A 27932-nucleotide genomic window follows, 5' to 3' on the forward strand; every position below is an offset into this window, starting at 1 on the left:
CTTCCCTCACACACACATAGCTTGTTCATTCTTAAAAATAATAAACTTCTACATTTTCTGATGTATATTATTTTTACTAATAATTTGGAAGGAAAAACAAATTAATACACAGAAGGAATGCTAATACTTAAAAAATATAGTAGTAAAAAAATATAACAAAATACGATTTTTCTTAAAGCCTATTAATAACATATTTCACCATTTGGCTAGTTCAAAAAAAAGTTTCATGAAATTAATCTTCGTCTATTTTATTCAATTTTCGAAACTGTTTCCAATTTCCCGTTTCTTTTCTATTTTTACTTTTTATCATCTTCAACTATTCATAGACTATATTTGTATATCTTAATTTTTTTTTTTTAATAAAAAAGTATATACACAACATTATTATATCAAGCATAATTAAAAAATTTCCTGACCTGTTCAGAATAAAATATTTTGCACTAGCCAAAAAAAATACCTCATTTCAATTGGTTATAATTTTTTGAAAAAAGGATAAATTAACTATAGTATACACAAGCATACATAGACATTTGCATAAGACTAAGCTACATTATTTTTTCCATTTAATTATCATCGAATATAATAAATTTTTTATCAGTTTTCATGAAAATAATACGATTTATTCTTTATAATTGATAAAAAAAATATATGTATGTTCATAAATATGTGCATATATATATAGGCTAAGTAGACATATGAAGTCTATTATAAATTTTTTTTAATATTTTTTGATTTTAATTTTTATATGATGTTCCATAAAGGTAAATTTTGTTCTCTTTTATTCGTAACGCTGTTATTATATTTTTTGCAAAATGATGAGGAACATTTTCTAAGAACAGTTAAGTGCGATATCCATGTGATTGGAAATATAGGGGATAGGTATGATAAAAAAAATAAACACGTTGTAGGAAAATCCTCTAATCAAACAAATATAGAATATAAAAAAGAAAATGATATAAAAAAATATATTTCGTTCATAAATAGTAAACGAAAAAGCTATATAATATCTAGATTTTTCCTGAAGCCTACTAAAAAAAATATATTTATTCGAAGTGTAAATAAAAATCACGATCGAGAGAATGAAAAAATGTTTACTTTGAGTAACGTTGAGAAGAAAAAAAAAATATATATAATGGAAAAAAAAACAAATAATAACTTTAAAAACGTCGCATTTTTGGAGTTACGTAATCATGTTTTATCAAAAAAATCAAATGTCTTATCAAAAGAAACAATGAATATGAGTGACAGCAAAAATATTCCTTATCATTCGCAAAGTTACAGTAATAAATTTTGAGAGTAATAAGTGGGATTGCATTTACATGTTTTACTGTTTTTTTTTAATATGCACACACTCAAAAATAATATTTCATAAAATTTATCGACATATATATTTTGTTTTTTTTTTTTAAAAAAATATTTACAGACCACAGTAGTTTTATAGAAGATGATGGAGGTGAAGATGATGGAAATTCTGATTGGGTTCAGCTAGCTAATTATAGTGTGTCATGTAGAGAAACTGGATGCCCTAATACATATCAAATGTGTATTCCATTTTCATCTAGCGAAAAAAATTATGACGGAAAAGACATTGTAGCTTTTATTCTTGAGCATCTAAATGTTGGTGATGCTCTATTAAAATTTTATAATGGGCCTATTATTGATGACTTTAGATATCGTTTTTATTACTCATGCATTTGCAAAAAATTTACCACAGATAATCAATGTGATGAGACTGTTGAATAATATGAAGAATAATAGGATAATATATTTTTTATTTATACGAACGAATATTGAAAACTTGTGTGCAATTTTTGGTTTACCAAAGTACATATGTTTATTGCCCAATTATCAAATCGAATGGGCAGGTGAAAATATAAATAAGTGTGTGCATATATGTATGTAGAGAAAGACCTACTGAATATTTTCAAAAAAGAAAACAGTAAATAAAGGTTTATTTTAATATTTTCTAAATTTATGCAATTTAAAAACTTTAACTTATTTTATTACATTGGGGGGTGGGTTTTATTTAGCCATATTAAAAAATCATCCCCAATTTATAAATAAATATATGTACTAACAATAGTTTAATTATAATAAATATATCGAAAGAAAAATAGTTAAGAATATATAAAAAAACGAACTTATAAAGAATATTAGGATTAAAAAATATTCGTCTTAAATACTTTTTTTTATTAACCAAAAATTGAAATATAACATAAATGTGGAAAAAAAAAAATAAAAATTATGAAATATATGCAAAACAACCATTGCACACAAATACAACAAATGTAATGCTTAAATGCCTGTATTGTGTTAAGCCATTTTGTTTTGCCCTTAAAAAAATTGAAACCTCCGAAGGTATGCATTATATATATGCATGCCTTTACTAATAATAGTAAAAATTCATGCCTCTAAATTATTGATAGCTCTTAAAATATATTTACCTATAAAATGGAGGAAAAAAATATATATATACTCCTATAACATTAATTTTTCAAAAATATAGTTAAAGCATACAAGTGTGTCCACTTTTTGTATGCCCATTTATATATGAACATGTTCATGTTAATTTTGTTTATATTATATTTTTTATTTTTGAATATTTTTCCTTTTTTGTTATTACCGTAAGTTTCTTCCTTTAGCTTGTCCAAATTTTCAATGATAGTTTTTACTATTAAATTTCTTTCTTTCCTTTTGCAAGTTGTTAACAATTTCTGCATCATAAAATTCCCGTAACAGTCTTTGCAAATGTTTATAATGTTCTCATTTCTGTGTGCAAAAAAAAAAAAAAAAATAGCTAGCTAGCTAAAAATATTGAAAAGGACATAAGAGTAGCATGTATTTATGAAGAATGAATTTATTACCCTTCAGAGATATCATCAACAATTCTTTTGATAATTTTTTTTTTGTATTTATACTCCTTTTTAAGTAATATTTTTTCTATGATATTGCTAAAAAGATAGAAAAGGGAGAAAAATAAATAACCTAAATTATGTTTGCATATAAGCTCGGATATTTGCACACATATATTCAGCAAAATTATCTTTAATATGCATATAGGGGGTATGGGGTGTGTTAAAATTACCAGGCGTATTTGTGGGAAGATAGCTTGTAAATGTCGTTGACAATTTCGTTAGTGATAAGGAGCCTAACGGTATCATCAGAATATTCAAAACATTTTTGGATAACATAATTTCCATATCTATTTTTTATTAAGTGTATTTTTTTTATAATTTTATCATTCAATCGATTGATTTGTTCAGGTGTTCCTATCTCATAAATTCTTTGAACTATTCTACATCCATAAGCATGAGAACTTAAAAATGATAAATATTCTTCTATAATATTTATGATTGTATCAATATTTTTTGATGGTAATACTTCAACACATTTTTGAACAACATGATTTCCATTTTGGTGGCATATGTAAGTTATTAAATCGTCTTCCAATTCTTTAAAAATTTTACATTTATATTCATTAGACAGTGACTCTAATGATTTCTGGATAAGTCTACAACCATATGTGTGTAATGTTAAAAAGCTAGTATGTTTTAAGAATGCATCCGTAAAACGTTCTTTATATTTTTCATCTTTTAAATCAAATATACTTTGAGCTACATAACTTCCATACATGTCTGGGCATAATGATTTTGCATCAATTAGAAGAGAATTTAATATGATTTGTTTTTCTTCTGTATCATTTTCTTTAAGTTTTTTTATAATATATTCACATCCATTTTTATGAAAGCATAAAAAAAATATATCATTCATTATTTTATTTAAATCTCCATCTTTTTCGATTTGTTTGATCTCCTTTGTGCTTTCTAACGGGCCATTTGTTATGACATGGTCATAATATTTTTCATTTTTTCTTTCATTGGGCACTTTATTTATGACTTGTTCAGGGAAATTTACATTGTGATTTGTGAAAAATTTATTTTGGGCTAGTTCAGTTAATTTATTATCACAATTATTATTATTATTGTCTTTGTATTTCATTTTTTCGAAAAATTTGCCATTTTTTTCGCAAGGGGAATTTTCAAAATCATTAATAAAGGAGAAATTATCTTCGGTGAGAGTTTTGGGGGAAGACAAAAATTCGTCACTTGCTGAATTCAAACTTTCATAATGTGTAGACCATGAGTTTAACTCTTTCAAATTGTATAGATCATCTTTGAAGTTAAACTTTTTTTGAGCATCCTTGAGGTTTTTTATGTTTGTTTCGTCTAAAAACATGGATTGCATCGTTTGGGGGGTACTCAAATGTATATGTGCCCGTGAATTTTATATAGGTATATATGAAATAAATAATTTATGGTTGTACATATAATATATATTACATAGGATTATAAAATATGAACATGGAATAAATAATACAATGATGAAATAAATAATTAATGGATGTCTTTTTCAAAATATATGATAAGTATAAAACAAATATATTAGAAAATTGCAATTTTTTCTAATGTATATATATTGAATGTGTATTTAAATTATTATACAAAATGTTTTCATATTATAATAAATATGATGAAATATCAAAAAAAAATTTAAATGATTATTATTTTTATGTAGACAATAATAAACTTAAACAATATTATGTTTTCATGTTAAAACTATATGTAGAATATTTGAGAATAAACAAGTGAGAAATGATAAGAAGAAAATATAGAATATATATCATGGGCATATAAAATGTAGTAACAAAATAATGTATAACTACTTTTAATATATTGATTTGTCCGTTATTTTTTTATTGTTTAAAATTTCATTGATATAAAAATTGTGTAATAATAACGTATACGATTTCAAATGAGTCTTTTCAAAAATGGTGTGTTATTTTTGTATGTTTGTGTATGAATTAATCACAGAACATTTCTGTTAAATCGAGTTGGTAACATACACACAAAGAAATATATATATTTTTATAGCTAAAAATGTGTTATGGCTATTTTAAGCATTTTTTTATTTTTATGATTTTATTTTTGTTTATAAAATGGGGAATAATTTTAACATATTTAAATAAATTGAGAAAATTATATAAAATAATTATAAAAAAAAGTCGATGCACATTTTTTTTTTCATGTTGTAGACCTTATATTTATTCATATATATCAAATGAATTAAGAGAAAAGCTAATTTATTATTTAAAATAATATAGGACCCATATATAATTTGTATTATTTTGTATATATTAATCTGTCTATGTTTATACATGCAATAATTTATCGACTTATATACCAAATAATATAAAAGCCAAGTGTTTTAAATTATGCATATATGTTCAATATTCATATTTTTTTAATTAGCTATATTTAAATTATACATTTTATATATGGCCTCTTTTTAAATATTATTTAAGTGATCATGCAGACATAAATAATTTTTTTTTTTTAATATACTTTTGTTTGCATGTGACAAAGGGAAAATTGGGTGTGTGTTTTGAAAGTTGTATGAATATATATACTTTTTATGAACGAATATAATTTTTATTTTTTATTCTCACACCTTTTGAGTAAAACAAAACAAGTACCTATAAATAATTAAAGCCAATTTTATAATATTTTTTTTTTTATTTAATTTGACCTTAGTAATATAATTTATGGCAAATACCCAAAGGGCTGTTCATACTATATGGTTTGTCTCTTTTTCGCTATTTCGAATTGCACACTAAAAATGTATACATATAACATAATAGGAAATCATTAATAATTTAGCGAAATTCTACAAATTTTAAAAAAAATAAAATAATCCTTTTTTGTTATTCCACAATATGTATTGATATATACATGTACAAATATTTTTTTTTTTATTTTGTAAAAAAAATTGTATAGTGTACGAAAATGGGCATGTAGGAAAAATGTAGGGGCATTTCCCATATGGTTGATGGCCATATAAATGTTATATATTAGCTTGTGTAGGGAATAAAAACGGTTCATAAATAATGGTTGAAAGGAATTTTTATATATTAATATAAACACTAGGTTAGGTAATTCGCTTGTAAGAGGTACTCTCGTTTATGCAAAACTATTTGATATAGCATTTTAACAAGTACACATATATATATGTAATATATATACTATATATATCTATTGCATGTGTACTAAACGTGTGCATGGCATCCCCTTTTTCTCGTGTTTAAAACAGTTTGTATGATAAAATATAAAGGATTTGAAAAAGAGAAAAAAATATATGATCTCATCCTATATAGCGCCATAATTTTTATTTGGGTTGAATAAAATTTTCTATTAAATTTAGGTGTAAGTAAAATAATGGAATATATATAAGTACAATAAAAAAGTGCATAAATTAAAAAATTTTTATAATAAATATTTTTTTTTAAAAAAGTCAATAATAATATTAAATATATATAACACAGGATTATATATGTTCACTACAATTTTTTATATTATAATATAAATTATTTTCAATTTTCATTTTATTTTACATACACTTTCCTTTTTTGTCACCATATTTTAATATTCACATATTTAGTTTAAGTACTGGCTATTTCTTTCTACATTTGCTAGTAACAATTGTGTAGTGCTTATATATATACACACACCTAAAATTTACAAAAATGGAAGATATCTCTGAAATATTCGATATATATGCAATTTGTGCATGTTGTAAAGTTCTGAACAGTAATGAAAAGGCTAGCTGTTTTAGTAATAAGACTTTTAAGGGACTTGGGAATGAAGGGGGGTTACCTTGGAAATGTAATTCAGTAGATATGAAACATTTTAGTTCTGTAACATCCTATGTTAATGAAACTAACTATATGAGATTAAAATGGAAAAGGGATAGATATATGGAAAAAAATAATGTAAAATTAAATACTGATGGAATACCCTCCGTTGATAAGTTACAAAATATTGTAGTAATGGGAAAAGCAAGTTGGGAAAGCATCCCCTCAAAATTTAAGCCATTACAAAATCGAATAAATATTATATTGTCTAGAACATTGAAAAAAGAAGATCTTGCAAAAGAATATAATAATGTTATTATAATTAATAGTGTGGATGATTTATTTCCTATTTTAAAATCCATAAAATATTATAAATGTTTTGTTATAGGAGGTGCATCTGTTTATAAAGAATTTTTAGATCGTAATTTAATAAAAAAAATATATTTTACAAGAATAAATAATGCTTATACGTGTGATGTTTTATTTCCAGATATCAATGAAGATTTATTTAAAATAACATCAATTAGTGATGTATATAGTAGTAATAACACGACTTTAGATTTTGTAATTTATAGTAAGACAAAAGAAATACCTGAAGAAATTAATCCCAACGATGAAATATTTAATAACGCATTTTTAGGTGTGTGTGATGAAAAAAATACAAATTTTGATGATGAAGATGATTATACATATTTCAGTTTTAATAAACATAAAGATAATATTAAAAAAAATTCAGAGCATGCTCATCATTTTAAAATATATAATAGTATAAAATATAAACATCATCCTGAATATCAATATTTAAATATTATATATGATATAATAATGCATGGAAATAAACAAGATGATAGAACAGGTGTTGGTGTATTAAGTAAATTTGGATATATGATGAAATTTAATTTAAGTGAATATTTTCCATTATTAACAACAAAAAAATTATTTGTAAGAGGTATCATTGAAGAGTTGCTATGGTTTATAAGGGGAGAAACAAATGGAAATACATTATTAGAAAAAAACGTAAGAATATGGGAAGCTAATGGGACAAGAGAGTTTTTAGATAATAGGAAATTATTTCATAGAGAAGTTAATGACTTAGGTCCAATTTACGGATTTCAATGGAGGCACTTTGGTGCTGAATATACAGATATGCATGCTGATTATAAAGATAAAGGTGTTGATCAGTTAAAAAATATTATAAATTTAATTAAAAACGATCCGACATGTAGACGAATTATTTTATGTGCATGGAATGTAAAAGATTTAGATCAAATGGCATTACCTCCTTGTCATATTTTATGTCAATTTTATGTTTTTGATGGAAAATTATCATGTATTATGTATCAAAGATCTTGTGATTTAGGTCTTGGTGTTCCATTCAATATTGCTTCCTATTCTATATTTACATATATGATAGCACAAGTATGTAATTTACAACCAGCTGAATTTATACATGTATTGGGAAATGCTCATGTTTATAATAATCATGTTGAAAGCTTAAAAGTCCAGTTAAATAGAACACCCTATCCTTTCCCTACTCTTAAATTAAATCCGGAAATTAAAAATATCGAGGATTTTACAATTTCAGATTTTACTGTACAAAATTATGTCCATCACGATAAAATCAGTATGGATATGGCAGCTTAATATTCCTTTTTCTTATTTATATATTCATACCAATTTATTGTCTTTATAAGCGTAAAATTGGGTATATTGTGTGCATATTTTTTTTTGTACATGTACATGCATGTAAATAGCTAAAATTATGAACATATTTTATTTTTTGTTCAGAAAAAAAAAAACTTTACACACATAAAATGGCTATTCAGACTAGCCATATTTTATATAAACTAAACCCTATAAATTTATTAACAAATTCAAAATTTAGATTATTGTGCATTTTAATATGTTTGAAAAAGTAAGGCAATATTATTATCATCATCTTTACTGTTGTAATTTCTTTGTCTCTTCAATGATTCATAAATAGTTAGACTTAATTTTTAAAATGCTTATAATATGATTAGCATAGTTAAATAAAAAAAGTTGAAAAAAAAAAAAAAAAAACATATAAACACAAATGATTTTTTTTCTTCAATTTCTGTATCATATACCAATAACATTAACAGGTGAATGAGAAGGTTAAGCAATAGAAAGTGATAAAAAAAAATTGTAAAAAAAATGGAGGAAAAAATTAAATTATGGCAAAATAAAGAAGTCGTTCTTTATCTACGCTTTGGTTTTACAATGTATAGTTTATATGCATACAAAAAAATTTTGATAAAATTGTAAATAGGTGAATAAAATAACAGTGTAGCAATGGCAGATAGTAAGGGGAAGCTGTTACTCAAATTATGCCTAAACAAAACAGGCATAAAGAAAAATTGATATCGAGAAGGGATATACACATAATGGTATTTACTATTTTGCTTTGCTCATCTTTGAGGTTGCTTTAATTCTTTATTTCCACTGTGTCATCTGGGTTTTCTTCTTCAGGGTAGAAATATTCATCCTACAAAAAAAAAAAATATTTTGAAAATTTATCATGCATACTTATAATAATAATTTATACACATGAGAAACATATCCATATTAAATCCGTGAGGAATATGTAGTTAATTTTATTTCTTAATTTTTATATTGAAATAAAGTTATTACCATTTCTATTTGCTTGTGGGCATTTAGTTCACTTATGTGCTTTTCAATATCTAGCAATCGTTGGGACATCGTTTTTATTATTTCATTAATGTCGCCTGAAAATGGAAAAATGTGCATGCATTGGAATGTGTTGAATATGCTGGAATATGCTTGAATAAATATGACATACAAACGGTGTTTCGATCGTTTTTTTGTCTTACATGAGCCTTTTTTTTCAGCGAGGTCGGTCAAGGCGGTGAAGGCAATTTGGAGCTCTCTAAGGGAGAATTGGAAAAATGGAAATAAGTGAACATGGGAAGAAGTAGACATGTGACGAAGCAAACAAATGCAGTGCTAGCAGTACCTGTGCTGAAGGTCGCAGATTTGCTTGAGAAGGCTCAGCTCATTTTGCATGTATTTGTTTTTTTTTTTGATAAAATTAATATTTGTTTTAGTTTCCTTATGTTGAACAATATCTTCATTCGTTTCTTTATTTATATTTTTTTTAATTTCTTGTTCTTTCATTTTAAGATCATCTAATTTTTCTTTTGCTTCTTGAATTAATTTTTGTTTATCATCAATGGTTTGTTTGGGATCTTTATCTTTTACATTGTTATTTTCATTTGATGTTTTTGAAGGATCTGTTTTATCCGTTTCATTTTGTATATCCATAATGGCATGAGTAACAACAACACATCTTATATATAACAATAGGATGTAAGGAATTTCTTTTATGCTTGCTAATTCAAGCCATTTTTTAACTTGTAATTTCATTTCATTTTCTGTAGTATTAAAATTCATTCCTCTATCTTTACATATTTCAACGAGTGTATTTTTTTTTAAATTATCTACACCTTCATATATCAATTCACGATCTTCCCTTTGTAATCGTAAAAAATGATGACGTAACTGTAAGACAACATGATAATGAATACTATATGGTTTTAAACCTAGTAGATGACATATTGTTTGCAATGTTTTTAAATTCATTTGATCAAGTACAAATTCTTCTTTAAAGATTTTTGCAATTTTTAATGTATCATTAACATTTAAAAATGGATTAACATCTTCTTCATCTTTATTTATTAATTGTTGATGAAATTTATTTAAAATTTTTTTTTTTTTATCTGAATCTATTCCTATATTTTCATTTAGTTGTTTTTCTTTTTCTTCAATTAGTTGTTGTAAAAATTTAGATAATTGTTGTTTGGCATATAAATTTTTTTTAATGTTATTAAAGTTATCATCATTATTCTTAAAGGTTGAAGGCAATAGATTGGGGTATATTTTTAATACAACAGGTAATAAAAACTCAGCAAAAGGAACTATTACAAAAAATGAAAAAGGTATCAATTTAAACATATCATTGATAGTTCGTATCAATAATTTATATTCTGAATAGGAAAGTCTATGTCCCTTTAACCTTTTTATTATTAAATTTTTTGAAATTTTCATATTCGTTAGAAATAATAATATTCCTGTTTTAACCCAATCAACTGTATGCTTTATATTTTTTCGTAAATTGTCATAATGCACTTTTATAATGGATGGTTGAAATATAATTATTTTAATTACTGATCCTGTTTTTTTTATAAATCCCATTGTAATTTTCAAACCGTTTGCTCCCTTATTATAATATTTAACAATTCTACTTTCTTTTTTATTTACACATTGTTTTGCTTTTTTTTTTTTTATTAAATTTATAATATCATTTTGGCTATCTTCATTTTGAGGATTGTTAGAACTTGTTGAAAATTGTTTATGATTCCAAGTCGGTACATAACATATGATTTTTATTTTATCGAAATTCGTTGTGCATACATTGGTAGTGTTCCACGTTTTATAATTTCTGCTATACACATTGTGATCAATTTTTAGCGATTTAGGGATAGATATATTTTTAAATTTCCCTTTTACATATTTTCTAGAAGGCTGTACATGGTAATAAGAAAAGTAAGATTTTTTAATTTGAGCTTCGCGAACCTTTGCGAGCGAATTTTTCTGAATATTTGCTAATCCCCAAGCCATTTGTGTTTGTTTTGTTTTTTTTTCAACACCCTTTGCAATTTAAAAACAAGTATAGTTATATGTATCGAAAATGGATAATCCAATAACACATCGTAAAAAAATGTTTATTGCCTATATATACAAATTAAAATTGTTTGCTATGTCTAGTAAAATAAATATGCATATTGTTTTCTTTATCCAATGTGTTTAAATCCTATCGACACTCTGTTTTCTTTGGTTGGGACGTTATGATTATGGCGTTTTATCTTCCTTTCCTTTTATGCTATATATGCACATTTTTAAGGATAGGAAAAAAAGCTTTGATCATTTTACTCGCCGACTATAGTAAGCGTATGTTAATTTTGCGTCGTTAACTGTTTATACATTTGTATGGGTTGGAAATGCTTATACTTTGCAAAATCGAATTAAAACTTAAGAATGTGGATAGGGGGATAGAACAAATGACGTTTTGTAAGCTCAAGGACAGTATATATGCTACTATATTTTATCAATACGAATAATTGTTACATATCTCAATTTAAGATATACTCTATTATCAATTAAAAAAAAAAAAAAAAAATCATCTGTTCTCTTTTCAAATCGTTAAGATATTACTAATACAAGCAAATAGGATAAAGGGAGTATAACATATTTTTAATTGTAAAAAAAAAACAAAATATAAAATATAATGAAATATAAAAACATACATCAAACCATTTCTACAAAATAGTTAAAAAAAAAAAAAAAAAAATTATTATACTATATAACTAATTAGCTAGATAAATAAAAATACAAAAATAGAAAATCGAAACAATAAATATAGATATAATTTGAAGGTGTGGAAAAAAAAAATATATTTATTCAAATATTTATGTTTTCATATGTTTGTTGTTAATTAATTTAAATAAAATTATGCATAATATTGCATCAGAAATATAGTATACAAATTTGAATACTTGGGACCATCCCGCATCGTACAAATACATATGCATACTACAATATAACGTTATGAATGTAAATAATAATTTAGTTATAGTGGCATTTTGCTACAAAGATATAAACATTTCAAATCTGTTATTTCATTTTCATTTAAATTTATAACAACATATTCAAATTAATATAGAATAAATTGATAAACATATTTTTTTTTTTTTTTTTTGTAAAATATACATTGATATATTTAACAAACAGGACAATACATATATTATATAAATTTTTTAAAAAATTTTATTGTAAGTAATAAAAAATAATTAAATAATATTATAGTATGTATTTGTATATGTTTATGTATATATTTATATATACAATTTTTTCAAGTTGATTTTGTGTGATGCATAAAATATATGAAAAAAAAACAAAATATAAATATATAACAATTTAAAAAAGTAATATACACGTTTGTTTTTTTGGTCTATGTTCGTTTAAGTTATTCTCGTTGATTTATTTGTTTATGTATTTCGTGTATTAACTTAAATATATTTATATAAAAAATAAAATCAATGGTTCCATAGTGAATTATTATCATTATTTTGTTTGCTTTTACTTATATAAGTACAACTACTTTTTGACTTCCCCAATTTTGTGCATTCAAAATTGTATAACTCAATGCATAGACATTTGAAAAAAAAAAGATGATAAGACATCGACTACTTACATATGATTAAAAATAAAAGTAAATGATTCGACAGTGGAAAATAGATTGATCAGACGAAATAAAAAAAACAGGAAGTATATCAATTCGAAGGTTACAAAGAAAAACATTTCCCAAACACATAACTCAATATTTGATTGATAAGCAGTACTGCATCAGTTTGTATGTACATATATGCACATACTTATTAATGATGAATAAAGCCTAGACATTTGGTACGTGGTAATGTAGAGTAATTACTAATCCTTGTGAAATAAAATGTAAATATAATTATGAACAGTCATAATATCCAGTTGCATATATAGCACCTATTTGTTTATGCTTTTATTTGTATATGCTTTTATTTGCTTGTAAATAATATGCTGACTACTTTAAAATATGCAAATAGTGTTTATCCGAAATGGCGAATGTAATACTGGATATTTTCAAACAGATAGCCATCAATTATAGTAAGAATAAATATGTAAAAGGAATTCAAAATATATTTTTCGAAAGTTTTAAACATATTATTATTGAAGAATTAGAGCTAAACAAATTTTGTATAAGCAACATATTCAATGATGATATTATAAATAATTATGTTAAAAATGCAGATTTAAAATTAAGTGAAATAAATTTAAATGATTCATCTTCAAAACCAAAAAATAAATTTACTGATTATTTAACTTATTTACATTTATTAAATGATAAAAAGAATGAATTACAATTTAATTTATTTTTCTGTGATAAAATAGAAATCGATTGGGATGGAAGTAACGATGCATATTTTTACGACGGCCTTTTGCTAAGCATCGAAAATGTTTACGTGCTCCTCAGCGTCGTCGAGCGGGCTCGTGATAAAGCCAGCGGCGAAGACGAGAAAGAGAAAGAGAAGGAAGAAGCAGACGGGGGCGTTACCGAGCAAGTTGCCGAGCACGTTGATGATCAAGTTGATGAGCAAGCTGACGAACAGGTTGACGAACAGGTTGATGATCAATGTGACGAGCAGGCTGACTGGGGAGAGAACTGGGTTGGGATGCTGCTGTTCTTCGCAGTTGTGTGCCTGAACTTTTTAAAGGACGCGGTTGTCGAAGTGGCGAAGTGCATGTACTATTTGATAACACTGCTAGTGAATAGTATATCCTATGTAAACCTATTTAAGAAGTTATTTTTAAAAGTCATTTTAGAAAACGTATTATCAATAAATATAAAAAATATGAATATAATATTTGAAGACAAGATTGGAGCATGTGAGAAAAATATGTTTTTGTCTATGCATGTACAAAATTTAAGTATAGACAATTATAATTATATAAAAACCAAAAAACATAAAATTAACAAACCAATGAATGAAAGATTAAATAAAAATTTAAATGGATATTATAGTTATGGAAAAATAAATAATTCCAATAAAATACAAGTTAATGAAAATGAAGAATATTTAAAAATTTCACTTACAAATTTTAGTATCTATTATGATTTAAGATCTCATTTGATTAGTGATACGGATATTAATTTGGACAAAAATAAATTTATATTTTTTTATAATTATAATATAAATTTTATGCATAAAAGAAATTGTTTAGTTGATGATATAAATTTTACTTGCATCATTTCAAAGAGTATTAAAAATAATCAGAATTTTGCAATTGATTTGATCATTTCATCTTTTAAAATAAATTTTATGTACGATAAGTCTTATGAATTATTTTTATTTATTTATAAATATGCATATTTGTTGAGTAATACTAATTCTTCGAGAGATGGAGGAGTAAAAAAAAGTAACAAGCTAACTAAACATGGCTACCTTTCGAAAACAACATCAAGCATAGAATTTAATGTGAATATCGATATGTTTAAAATAGTTTTTTGTTACAACTATTATAATAATTTACAAGTCATTTTAAAGGATATAAATTTCTTTTTATTTTTTGTGAAGAAGGAATGGAAAAGAAAAAGTAAGACCAGACACACATGGGAAACTAACAAAAACCCAATAGTGTCTAGTTCATACATTTTAAAAGATTTCATTTTCTTTATTGAATCGTTTACCTTCGAAGAAACATATTCCAAACTATCACTAACTATGAATACGAAAAAGGAGGAATACATTTATATGAGCAAAAGAAACATGAACATAAAACGTATTCAATATAATTCGAATTTTGAATATGAATTATTAGAGGATTGCAATTTGGAAAGTAAACTAAATCGATATATAAATGTCATTCCAGATCGGGGTTGTAAAAAAAATAGAAATGAAAATGTTGGTCATAGCTTAGCATGGAGTGATAATAGACGACGAGATATACATGATAAAACATACTTAGAACAGAATAAAAAATACAGCTTTTATTTCCGTATATATAAAAAGGAAAAGGGAACAAAGAATTGTTATATAAATAATATTTATGTTTATATTGAAAATGTATACCTTAAAATAAAAAATTTGAATAATATATGCTCATTAATAAATAATATCCCAGACAAGTTTTTTTTCATTTTCTACTACATCATCAGTGCGCCAGAGAAAAGGCCCGAGAGGGTTGATAAGGTTGATAAGGTTGAAAATTTTGAAAAATCTGAAAATGCTTCGAAAAAACATAGGTTACCACAGCAGCGCAACGACACATGCCTAAATGTTAGACTGAACTTTATTGAGATCGAGTTAAAAAATAAAAACGTGGCTAGTATTTTTTTTTGTATGCACAATTTAGGATTATATAATGGGTATGATAAATCTCGTCCTTATAGACGCCATAATTTGGGTTTAAACTTGTTTCAAAAAAAAATTGCATTTTGTAAAATAACAAATATATATTCATATGTACAATGTGATAAAAAGATTACGCATGTTTTGTTCTATCCATTTAATTTATTTTTTACGATCCATAATCATTTAAAAAACAAAATGAAGGTCGAGATATTATCTCTAGTCATAGAACTTAACAAGAATGTACTTCAAATTGTTAAAGACATTTTTTGTATTTCAGATAATGAAGAAAACAGTGTTGATATATTTTATGATTGTGAAAAAACCAGAAAAAAAAACAGAAATCAGATATGTACTAGCTGTACCACATCGAATAATGAATTTCCAACCATTGCTCACAAAGAAAATGCAAAATTTAGTAATGCAATAAATGAATATGACAATTTTATAACACTCTCTAACGAATTAAATATCCTTTTTAGTTGCATAGACACATTTTTTGACGTAATTAACTTTGAAGAATGTAATAAAGAGGATGAGAAATACGATGTTAATTCATCTTTTAGTATAACATCAGTTCTTAACTTAGTTAAGAATGTAAATGTATTTCTTTCTCTTCAACATGTATATATATACTTTTTCTTTAACAACAATTTGGGTGAACTAGGAAAAAAAGGAAGTAACAAAACTGGGATAGATAAAAATATAAATTTAAAACGGGTGAAAAAAAAAAATACAAATATGCTATCCTTTTTTAATAACACAACAAGAGCAAACAGTATCGAAAGTTTAGTCAGTCTAACCAATGCAAATGTCAACAAGCATATGCCAACAAAATTAATGGAGATGTTCTACATAAAGTGGGAATTAAAAAATATGAATTTTTTTTTTCATGTAAAAGATAATTATAATAAAAACAAAAGTTCAGAGAAATATTCAATTTTATGTAAATTTAAAATTGCATCTTTTCGAGCTTTATATAATTTTTATTTTAGTCCAATAAATTTAGAAACATTTGTAATGAATGGCCTATGTGTATATATTTTGAAGGACTCTAGTTTTGAGAAGAAACTAATAAAAATTGAAAACGTTGAAAATAGTGAAGATTCAAAAAAACATAAAAAATCAATGTTTATTCTAAATAAATGTATGTTAGAATATGTCAATAAGGAAAACACTTTAATAAGCAGACACAAATGGATAATCCATTTAACTGATTTAAACATATTTATATACGATTTTTTTGTTAATATATTTTATTATATATATAGAAATCGTAATACAACAATATTTGCCAAACCAAATGAAAAATGTAATAAAGCAAAAATGAAATCAAATAGTTTAACTCCTGAAATAATAACACAATCAAGTTATACAAAAATGTTGAAACGTATAAATATATGTAATAACTTATTAATTGCAAAAAATATATTTAAAATTATTATTTGTTTTGCAATTAAAAGGACAAATATATTTTTTATTTTTTATAATAAAATCAATGACGATAAAACCGATTTAAATTCTGATCCTTTATCAAAATATTATAACACCCATTTGAGTTTGCAAATAAATAGTTTTTTTACTAAATTGAAAAGTGAATTTGTACATATCAAATTGAGAAACACTCCACTAAGCTGTTCATATAATAATGTGACTTCTATTACTTCAAACGATTTAAACAACATACAAAGTTATTTTCATATATGTAAGCCTCGAGCTGTTATTTCTTTGAAGGGACTTGCCCTTACCATGTCTAACCGCTTGATACATGGCTCGGGTGGGAAGACTGGGCAAACCATCTCCGTAGTTACAAAATATGAACATGGGGTCCAGCAATTAGAAAAAATAAAAGAAAAAGTTTTAATAAAAATCGAAGAAATAAATATAAAAATGATAAATCTGCACAATTCTATGTTATTTTTAAATTTACATAAAATAACATTATTTAATTATTTAAATTTTATTGAAACATTAAATATATATTTACAATTGTTTGCAAAAACATTTAAGAGCACATTCTTTGCAAAATATTTCCCTATCCCCGATTTGGAAACACAAAATGAATATATGATTGAGCTTGGTATGAAAGATAAACAAATAAGTCCATTTAAAAATTGCAGCAAATCAAGTGAAATAGAAAATGATGAGTTAGGGGTAGATAAGAACATATGCAGTGAAGATATAACGAACAGTGGATGGATTGAAATGTTTTACAAAATGTGCATATTTAAAAAGATTGTATGTTGTGTTAATATAATAAAACATAGTTACACTTTTTATTCTCCTATTGTAAATAGCGATAGGAAAAAAAGTAAGAGAGAAATATTTAGTTTGAAAATAAATAAAATAGAATTAATATTAAAAAGGAATGATATAAAAAATTTAAATAAATATATATCCCATTTTAAGTACAACATGTATATAAAAATATATGGAGTTAATATATTTATAAAAAAATTAAAAAAAAAATATATTCTTTTATATTCAAATTTGTTATACTTTTTTAATCAAATCAATGGATATATTCCAAGAAATGACATGTGTAATGAGTTTGAAAATTATAAAATAAAAAAAAGAAAAAGTAGTAGCAAATCATGTGTACTATACAAAAATAGTAAGTTAAAATATATTCGTTGGAAAAATAGTTCTATAGCATTATTTTTTAAAATTAATAAACAAGTAAAACGAAAGATAGGACATATAAATGATGTAAAAAAAAATAATAGCATATTGAATAATTTACAAACTTTGAGAAGAATGGATAATAAACTTCCAATCAGTACAAAATTTGAATTCAAATCATATGAAAATAGAAATGGAAGAAATGAATCTGCATTTTATTTATTTTTAAATGAAGAGACTCTTTTGTCTATAGTTAATATATATGTAAATGTTGTTAATTTGTTTGAAGGCTTGAAAAAAATTCCAGACATGTGGATGGAGTATAGTGGTGAGGTAAACAAAAACGAAGTGTATTTGAAAAAAAATAAAGAAATAGAAAAAGCTAGTCCAATTGAAATAAGTTGTAGAGACTGTGAAGAAGGGGATACAACCGTGTCTGTTTCATTTTTACAATGCTTAGAGAGTTTAAAAGTGAAAGTGAAAAATATATTTTTTTTATTTTATGAATATAATATGAAGATGTTTATAGGGTTTTATTTGAAAGAAATAAATAATACATTATATATAGATCAGCTAAAAAAAAAAAAAAATAATAACGAATGCCAATACTATTTTAAATATATACACAAATTAACAGACTCAGTTTTGTTTACTAATAATATTTATTTTAATTCGAATAAGAATATTTATGTTTTTGATATTTTCAATAATTTAGTAAATAAAAATAATTTGAGCTATTTAAAGGGTATGTTCTATTTTTTAAAGAAACAAAAGATAGATCCAAGCTCGCTATTTTTAAGAAAAAAAAAAGTAATCAATAATATGAAAAAGAAAAGGCACAAAGAATATAATGAGAAAAACAGCAAAATACAAAATCTAGCCATTTGGTGGGACAAACAGCTAAAAATAGAAAAAAAAAATTATAAAACTTTAAAAAATAACAAAATAATTAAAACGGAATTGCCATGCTATACGAATACAAATATGTTACTTCATAAAATTATCCAATTGAATAAGAAGAGAAATATTATCAATGGATTGAATATACCTAATGAGAAGTCTAACAAAATTAATAAAAATCAAATGATTGTTTTTGTAAAATATTATTTAAAAAATAAAAATACATTCATTCATATAGAAACTAAACCTATATTTAAAAATGTTTCCATATATTTCCCATTATATGCCATTATAGAATTAAATAAGATGATAGACGCATTAAGATTTCCTCTTATATATAGATTATATTTATCTACCATTACAGATTCACAAAACTACGATAACAATTATAATGTAAAACAAAAAAAATGTGATATTTCTTTCGATTTTAAAGTCTGTCTTACAAATTTTAAAATTTATCTTTTGTCGGCATGCACATATTCAATCACAAACATTAAAGAGAACGATCTCTCAAAAAATGAAATCGAATTTATAGATGACCCTAAAAAAAATAATAAGGGGGATAATATTCTGAACGTTCAGAAATCTGATTATAATAATAGTGCTATATTTGAGAGAAAGTTGGAAAAACAAAAAAAAAAAAAAGTGAAAGGAAAAGACAAAAACGGTACTCCAACAACATCTCACCATTTAGGTAGTAGTAGTCTCAAACAGAGGGACGTGAAAAAAAACAAAAATGAAATTGAAAAGGAAGACAGAAATAATATGACAAATGAAAGGGATGAAGAAAACGAGCTGGAAAACAAACAAAATGAAATGAAGATGGATGAGATAAGTAAAAAAAAAAGAGAATTTTTATACGTTTTTGTGCTTAAAACAGATATAAATATAGATATAAAAAATAAAAATAAGAAAAAAAAAATAAAAAGAAAAGTAATAAATAATAGTAAAAAAAATCAAGTTACTTTTGTAAATAAATTAAATATAAATGTTTCTTTTACCCATTTAAATGTAACAAGTGGCTTGTTGTACATATGGATTAATGAACAACATTTTTTATTTAACGTAATAAGAATTCCAAGTTTATTTAAATCTGTATATGAATATAATAATAGCTCGAAATATTATTTTAATATGTCCCGAGATCACAAATTTAGACTGAAAAGAAATGAAAATTTAATAAGTCAAATAGAAAATAAAAATAATTCGAAAATAACTACGAAAATGAATAAAATTAAATTTATAGTTATGAGAGAATATTGCACATATAATACAATAGATATAATGAATATTTTATTATTTTTTCAAAATACTAGTTACTATCTAAATTTTGGGAAACCCACATGTAAAAAAACGACAAAGCATATAAACAGCAAATCAAATGAACATGTTAAGGGAGTTAATACAGACCTTGCCAGTAGTTATGAAGTTCATAATAATAGAAAACGTGATTCTGTGGATACTAGCCAACGCCATATAAGTAGTAACTCCTTGGATATTTATTCACCAAAGAAGAATGAAGCACATATTGATAGTTCGAAAAGAGAATCATATTATTACGAAGAAAAAGAAACAATAGGAAATAAAAGAATAGTTGAGAGTTCTCATATAAGTTATAATAATGAAGTTATAAAATTGGAAAATAATTTGAATGGAAGGAATAAGAAAGAGCGATATAGGAAGAAAGGGATGAAAAAAAAATTAAAAAACGCTGATGAAGCATTGGATAAAGCTTTGTGTGCAAATGAGAAAAAAAGTTTAAATGTGAATTATTGCCTGAACAGTCAGAAAAAAAAAGCTATAAGCAAAAAAAATGTTAATGTAATTATTGGAAGTATGTCTATATATATTAATAATAATGATTTGTTGATTTTGAATTTGTTAAGAGAAGAATTATTATTTATTCAAAAAAGGTCGAAAGGTGGTAAAGTTGAGTATTCGTGTAAATATAATTATAATGGTGTAATGATATCATCGAAATTTTCCAAAAAGAAATGTATAAATAGCCAAAAAAAAAAAAAAAAAACGGATGAAAAAAGCCTGAACAATGCAGAAAAAAAGCGAAAATCTAGCCAAATAATAAAAAGAATGAAAAATAAAATAAATATTTCAGTAGATATGTTAAAAATATATTTTATGACAAAATCGTATGTGCATGAATTATTTTCAATAAACAGTTTAAACAACATAATTAAAATAGAGAATACATATATAAATAACAAGATGAAATATTTGTTTATATTTTTAAATTTTAACAAAGTAGACACATTAACTGTCATTGCAAATGATTTAGCTAATTTTATTTATACAAATTCAATTAAAACATCATTTATTGAGTCATTTGATTTATCTTGCCAATATATTTTGAATAAGAAAAAGAATAGATTTTTGATGCATATTAAAGATGACATAAATATAAATTTAAATAAAAATATTATAAATTTTTTTGTTTTATTTAAATATAATTTTTTACATGATTATTTCGATTATAATGAATATGGTGTGTTTAATCAGGTGGGTAGGAATCGCGATAATAGTAGAGTAGCCATTGTGAAAGATTTAAGAAAATTTATTTTTTATGGAAACATATTTTTGAGAGAATATGTGGTTATTCGGAATTTTACTTTTTATAATTTAAAATATGAATATGAAGATAATGTTGGTTATATAAATAAGAATGAAGAAAATTTAATAGTTGGAAATAATTTATACCTATTGAATATATATATAATTGATGGAAAAACACGGGTATCCAAAAAGATTTACATAAAACGGGCTATACAATCACTAAATAATTCTAATAATATGGCAAGCAATAAAGATGATGCAAATTTTATGGAAAATAATGACGACAATCTTCGTAACAACACCGAAAGGGGCAGCAATAATGGTGATGCTAAAAATAAGTGTCGTCCAATTTTGAACGAAAAAAATTATCTTTACATTGATGTGACGGTGCAAGAAAATACAAGATGCATCAACATATATCCTTACTTCTTCATACATGTATTATATAGCAACCTTTTGGGAAAAAAAAAAACATTGAAGGAGGAAGATGTAAATAGAAAAGAAAGCACAAAAATGGATGTTGAAACAAATGATTGGATGAAATTAAAATTTATAAAAGAAGAATGTGTAAATGCATGTTTAATAAAAAAAAATGAAACACTATTTAGTGTACCTTTTAATCTTATAAAAAAATGCAAATATATTCAGCTAGCTTTAAAAGAAGATAAAAAAATATTCACAAGCAATAAAATTAAATATAAAAATATATTCAACCTTCCCAAATATGTGTATAAAGACATTTATGATGTAGAACATTCAATACGTTGTTGTTTTTTTTATTTATTTCGAAAGAAAGAGAAAAAGATTCAAAATTATGACAACAAAATGGAAGAAAATGATAAAAATTTTATTTCAAAGCATGAAAAAAAAGACGAAGAAATAGTGGATAACGGTTTGACAAAAATTGATGAATATGAGAACTATTATAAAATATTTAGCGTAATGAATATTGTTAAAAATAATATGCATATTATATCTATAGAAAGTTGTATAAGAATTATAAATTTAAGTCCCCTTGATATAAAAGTTTTATTAAAAAGGGAAAAAGGAAGTATAAACACGTATAGTATAAAAAGTTTTGGTTATATAAATGTTTATGAATTTAATTTTTTAAAAAATATTATTTTAAATTTTTGTTTGAGTATACATAGGAAATGGATTGAATTTATAAAAATTGAAAATGAGAATTATTTTAGGGAGGCTCAAAGTGACAAAGGGACAGACACATTTTCTAAAGAGCATCCTTCCCAATCTCGTGACAGTAAAAAAAATGCATGTCATATAATAAGTTATAAAATAATACAATGTAAGAATTTATATTTTCTTATATATATATATATGTACAACAATTGCTATAACATTGCGTTTGTAAGTAAATATAACATTTACAATTTTACAAAAAATACGTTATATTACCATTTAGTGCATAATGAAGAAGAATGTGCTATTGAAGAGTTGAAGGATTTATCTGAAATTAAAAAACATAAACTTAAAGAAAAATTTAATATTTTAAAGGAACATTTGGTTGTTTTATATCCACTAATAGAAAATGAGATAATAATAGATGACAAGAATTTAATAAAAATAAAAAAAAATAAATTTTATAATTATAGTATAGATGGGCAAAATCCAGATAATTTAATAGACGAAAAAGAGAATACAAAAAAATGTATTAACAATTATTGCTTTAATCATAATTTTGTGATAAGTAATAATAGTTCTCGTATTTTAAATACAGATGTTTCAATTTATGAAATAAATAAATCATATAATAAAATAATTAACCTGAACGATGAATATATAAAAATAGATGTAAACATAGTTACTATCCATTCATTTAGTATAGTGTTTATTCAATTTTATCCTCATATTATTATTGTAAATTTAACAAAATATAATTTAGAATTAAGGTTGAAAAATAATGAAGAATTGAAAAAAGTATATAAAGATGTAAATCGTGTGAAAAAACATAATGAAGTAAAGGATGGCAATTCTTATGCCTCTTGTGATAGTACAAAAAACGAAGAAATAAATTTTAGTGAGCAATCGGAATTTTCTCTTTCTAGTGATGATGAAATAAATAAAAAGGATCTTATAATGGCTAATTCGGATAATAAAATAACGAATTATTTTAAAGCACCTTCTCAATTTTTTGATACAACAACGAAAACGCATAAGAACAGTAGAAATAATTGTAACATCTTAAAGAGCATGAGTATGAAGGAATTAAATATGAATGATAAAAGTACATGGGATTATATTAGTTTTAAAATTCAAAATAAAGGGGAAGAAGTTGATAATGATGTGAAAGATGATGGGTACAACAATTTTGAAAAAATGAATATAAACAGGTTTGCGAGCTATCAAATGGTTATTGAATGTCTTAAAAAGAATCCCAATTTTAACACAGGAGGGGGAAGTAATTTTAGTGGGAAGAAGTATGTACGATGTAAGTATATTAAAATTAGTAAAAATATGAATAAATATTTTTATATGTATAAATATAAAGAAATAGGATCATCTAAAAAAACGGAGAACACGGAAGAAGATAAACATTATGGAATAAAAGAAATGCTTTTTAATATAAGTTGTATCGAAATTAAAAAAACAAATTATATATTTATAAAAAATATACCCCTTCTTCTTAATTATGAGATGGGTTATTTTCAAAATGGAATAACAATTCAATATGTTAGTAGTGAATCGAGTGTATCTGATGATTTATATGTTTTAAAAAATGAGAAGCATCATATTGAAGGCCCTAAAAATAGAAAAGCGATATCGTGTGAATTACCAAACAAGAGTCGGCAGGTTGGACGAGAATACACTTTAAAGAAAAAAGAGGAACATGTACATGAGATTGAAGAGTATGAAAATTATCAAAAAACATATGATGAGTTTAAAAAATTAAATTTAGGAATGCTATCAAAATTAAAAAAAGAAAATTTAAGTCTTATATTAAAAAGTTATAAAGAAGTTGTAAATAATAAAATTATAAAAGAAGGGAAAATATACATATTTAACAATTTAAATATTCCAATTTTTGTAAGTCCAGATAAATCTAATTATCTTTTTTATATAAATAAGAAATATATACATTTTAAAGAAAGTAAATATTTTTATTTTTATTTTCCTAAATTTATATTAATTAGTAAGAAGCTCGTTTTTTTATTCAAGACAGATAGTAAGTTGCATGAATATAGAGGAGCAAAAAATTATATGCACATAATAAAGGATGATATGACATTTCAAAATTTTTATGTTATGAAGTTAGTTTTACTTTGCAACATGGTTTCTACATTTCAGTTTTATTCGTTTGTTTTTTTACGACGAACCTTTTCCCCTGGACTTAGTATCAAAAAAAGAGGTTTACGAAAGAGAAGAAGTAAAAAGGAAATCGTTTATTTTGAATTGTATTTAGTAAAGTTTTATTGTGATATAATAATAAATAATAACAACGAAATAAATATCATATTAAATGGAATAAACGAATGGTATTTCATAAAAAAAATATTATCAATAAATTATTTTTTTAATTTTTTAAAAAATAATAAGCTAAATAAGTATCCTAAAAGTATATCAAATATTACTTACATAAATAATATGTATGGATTGAATAGTAGTGATTTATTAAATATTAAATGTTTTATACAAAGCATGAATTTACTTTTTAATTTTGAAAACATTTCAAGCAATTCAGAGAATTTACACCAAAAAATATATATAAATAAAATACATTTAAATTTTTACACATTTCAATATATTAATAATCGTGTTGTTGATAAGAAAAAGCGTTGCATTCAATTTTGGGGTTGTCCGAAAAGTCGATCCAATTCCAAGACGAGTAGGAAGTCAAGCAAAGGAAGAATTACCAATACAGACGAAACGAATGAAACGGTTGATAAATTGAGCATACGAGAATTTGATGATTTTAGTAGTGGATCGATAAAAGAACTCACTGCAGATGATTCGAAAAGTTTGAGAAATAGCATGAAAAAGGATAGGAACCTTGGTGACGTGGTTGAAAAGGGTGGAGTTTTACGAGGCAATAATGAGATATATAATATGTATAGCACGATGAAAAATAAGATGTATAGTCATTACAACTCCTTTATGTTTAGAGATTATAGACGTAATAATAAGATGTATAAAAGTATTTTTAAATTATTAAAAAGTAATATCGTTGCAGTATGTTTTAATCAGTCTGATTTTTACAAAAAAATATCAATAACTATTGATAATATAAGTATAAAAAAGGTTGACTATAATTATACAATTTTAACTAAATATAATAAGAATGAAATTATTTTAGATATAAATATAGATCTATGTAAGCAAACATGTATGGAATATAAACATATTTATAACACATTAAATATATTATATGCCTGTTCCTATATAAATATGATTAATGCAGGTAAAAGTTATGAGGACCAGCATGTGTACAAACTAAAGGAAAGAAAGCTCTCCTTTTCAAACATTTTAAATGATATAAAAAGGGAAGAGGATGGAGATAGTCCTATAATTAGTGTAGATACTACAAGAGATGCCATTATTAAAAAAGAAAAATATAATATTTTTAATTCGAATAACTTTTCACGAAATAGAGAGCATGCTTTATTATATAATGCATATTATTTTTATAAAAAAAATGGAAAATTACAAAAAAATGACGATAGCCAAATTGATAGTAATAATGGAAAACGTTATAAAATAAAGAATTTATTAGAATTTATTGAGAATATAAAAAATAAAAAATCTGAAAAAAAAAAAAAAGAAATAAAAAATTTATCAATAGATATAGCCAGTCTTGCTTTGACATTAGACTATAATTATTTTATTAACACGTTACCATTATTTTATGATTATTTTTGTTCAAAGTTAAAATGTTTAAGTTCGGTAAATACGTTACAAAATAAAGGAAGACTAAGCTTGCACATGTATTACTATTATTACTTAACTAAGCTAGTGGAAAAAAAGAAATTTGAAAAGTTGAAACAAGTGGAGAATATGGGCAACTATTCTTATACAAATGATGTCGTTATAGGTAGACAGAAGAAAGAAAAGGATTTTTTTTTATTATATGTACATAATATTAATATAAGGAAGACAAAGATATATATAAATGTAAATTACTTATTAAAGCTATTTTTAACAAAGAACTTTTTGATGAATATATCAGCTATAAATATTCAAAATAAACAAAAAAAGAATTTAAAACATATATTAAAAAAAATAAAGAAAATATATTTTTACAACTATATTAGTATATTCTTTTATTTACTTAAAAATATAAATATATCAGAACATTCATCTTATACAACATTAAATTTTTTAACAGTTATTGAAAATTTTTTAAAAAACAATTTACAATTATCACCTTTACAAAATTTATACAGCTTAGTAGTTACATTAAAATATAAATGTGAACACCAACTTGGTAATACAAATAATCCACAAATAAATCAAGATAGTTATTCTATAAATAAAAAAAATATTAATGAGTTGATGAATTTAGAAAATAATTCGCTTTTCATTGTATCGGACAAGGATAGACATACTCAAGACATTGAAGATAGTAATACCTATTTTAAAAATGGATTTTTATTTAATTATTCTAATATTTTTTCGATGAATATATTTTCTAAAAATACGACACAAATAGCTAACCAGCCTGAAATCCACAAAAGTTTAATGAAAAAAATTATGAGTTTAAAAGAGAGAGAAAATACATTTTTACAAATGCAGGAGTCCTATCAAAATACGGACTTACCATCTAATTCTATGTATACACAGTCTAGTCAATCTTATAGAAAAGATAACCAAACCAAATTTGATACCCCAAATGCTGGATCCGCATCATCGAATGTTAAACATAAAGAAGGTGGAAGCCCTGGAAAGGCTGATAAAAAAAATAAGAATAATAAAAAACAAACTAACAGTAAAACAAAGAGAAAACGGGACAAAAAAACAAACGTACAAAACATTACTCATATTTCGTTTACTCACAACTTAAACATTAAGCAATGAGGGGAGTTGTTTTCCTCGTTTTTTTCCTCGTTTTTTTAGTTTTTTTTTTTTTTTCAACTTGATTTTTTGTTATTTTATGCATAGCTATTTGACTAATTTGGATTCGATTATTTATTTTGTTACATTTTTATCATGATTTTTTT

The 27932-nt window shown here is 24.1% G+C and overlaps 5 protein-coding genes across 5 annotated transcripts; 3 read left to right on the forward strand and 2 right to left on the reverse strand.

The window, feature by feature from the left end:
• Positions 1-745: 745 nt before the first annotated feature.
• Positions 746-1743, forward strand: PCHAS_0728100 (conserved Plasmodium protein, unknown function; the record flags this gene model as incomplete). Its single annotated transcript, XM_729361.2, has 2 exons — positions 746-1280; positions 1424-1743. 2 exons carry the CDS (start codon positions 746-748, stop codon positions 1741-1743), a joined length of 855 nt encoding a protein of 284 aa, XP_734454.2.
• Positions 1744-2403: 660 nt separating this feature from the next.
• Positions 2404-4245, reverse strand: PCHAS_0728200 (mRNA-binding protein PUF2, putative; the record flags this gene model as incomplete). Its single annotated transcript, XM_016797748.1, has 4 exons — positions 2404-2444; positions 2624-2769; positions 2865-2951; positions 3086-4245. 4 exons carry the CDS (start codon positions 4243-4245, stop codon positions 2404-2406), a joined length of 1434 nt encoding a protein of 477 aa, XP_016653673.1.
• A 2335-nt stretch (positions 4246-6580) lies between these two features.
• PCHAS_0728300 (bifunctional dihydrofolate reductase-thymidylate synthase, putative) lies at positions 6581-8332 on the forward strand (the record flags this gene model as incomplete). The annotated part of the gene is made up of 1 exon (XM_740285.2): positions 6581-8332. The coding sequence occupies one exon, from the start codon at positions 6581-6583 to the stop codon at positions 8330-8332; it is 1752 nt and encodes a 583-aa protein (XP_745378.2).
• An 802-nt stretch (positions 8333-9134) lies between these two features.
• On the reverse strand, positions 9135-11347 carry PCHAS_0728400 (LETM1-like protein, putative; the record flags this gene model as incomplete). The annotated part of the gene is made up of 4 exons (XM_016797749.1): positions 9135-9194; positions 9341-9435; positions 9541-9596; positions 9684-11347. 4 exons carry the CDS (start codon positions 11345-11347, stop codon positions 9135-9137), a joined length of 1875 nt encoding a protein of 624 aa, XP_016653674.1.
• Positions 11348-13377: 2030 nt separating this feature from the next.
• PCHAS_0728500 (conserved Plasmodium protein, unknown function) lies at positions 13378-27789 on the forward strand (the record flags this gene model as incomplete). The annotated part of the gene is made up of 1 exon (XM_016797750.1): positions 13378-27789. The coding sequence occupies one exon, from the start codon at positions 13378-13380 to the stop codon at positions 27787-27789; it is 14412 nt and encodes a 4803-aa protein (XP_016653675.1).
• Positions 27790-27932: the final 143 nt, after the last annotated feature.

This window comes from Plasmodium chabaudi (genome assembly GCF_900002335.3).
Source record: "Plasmodium chabaudi chabaudi strain AS genome assembly, chromosome: 7".
NCBI classification, from domain to species: domain Eukaryota; phylum Apicomplexa; class Aconoidasida; order Haemosporida; family Plasmodiidae; genus Plasmodium; species Plasmodium chabaudi.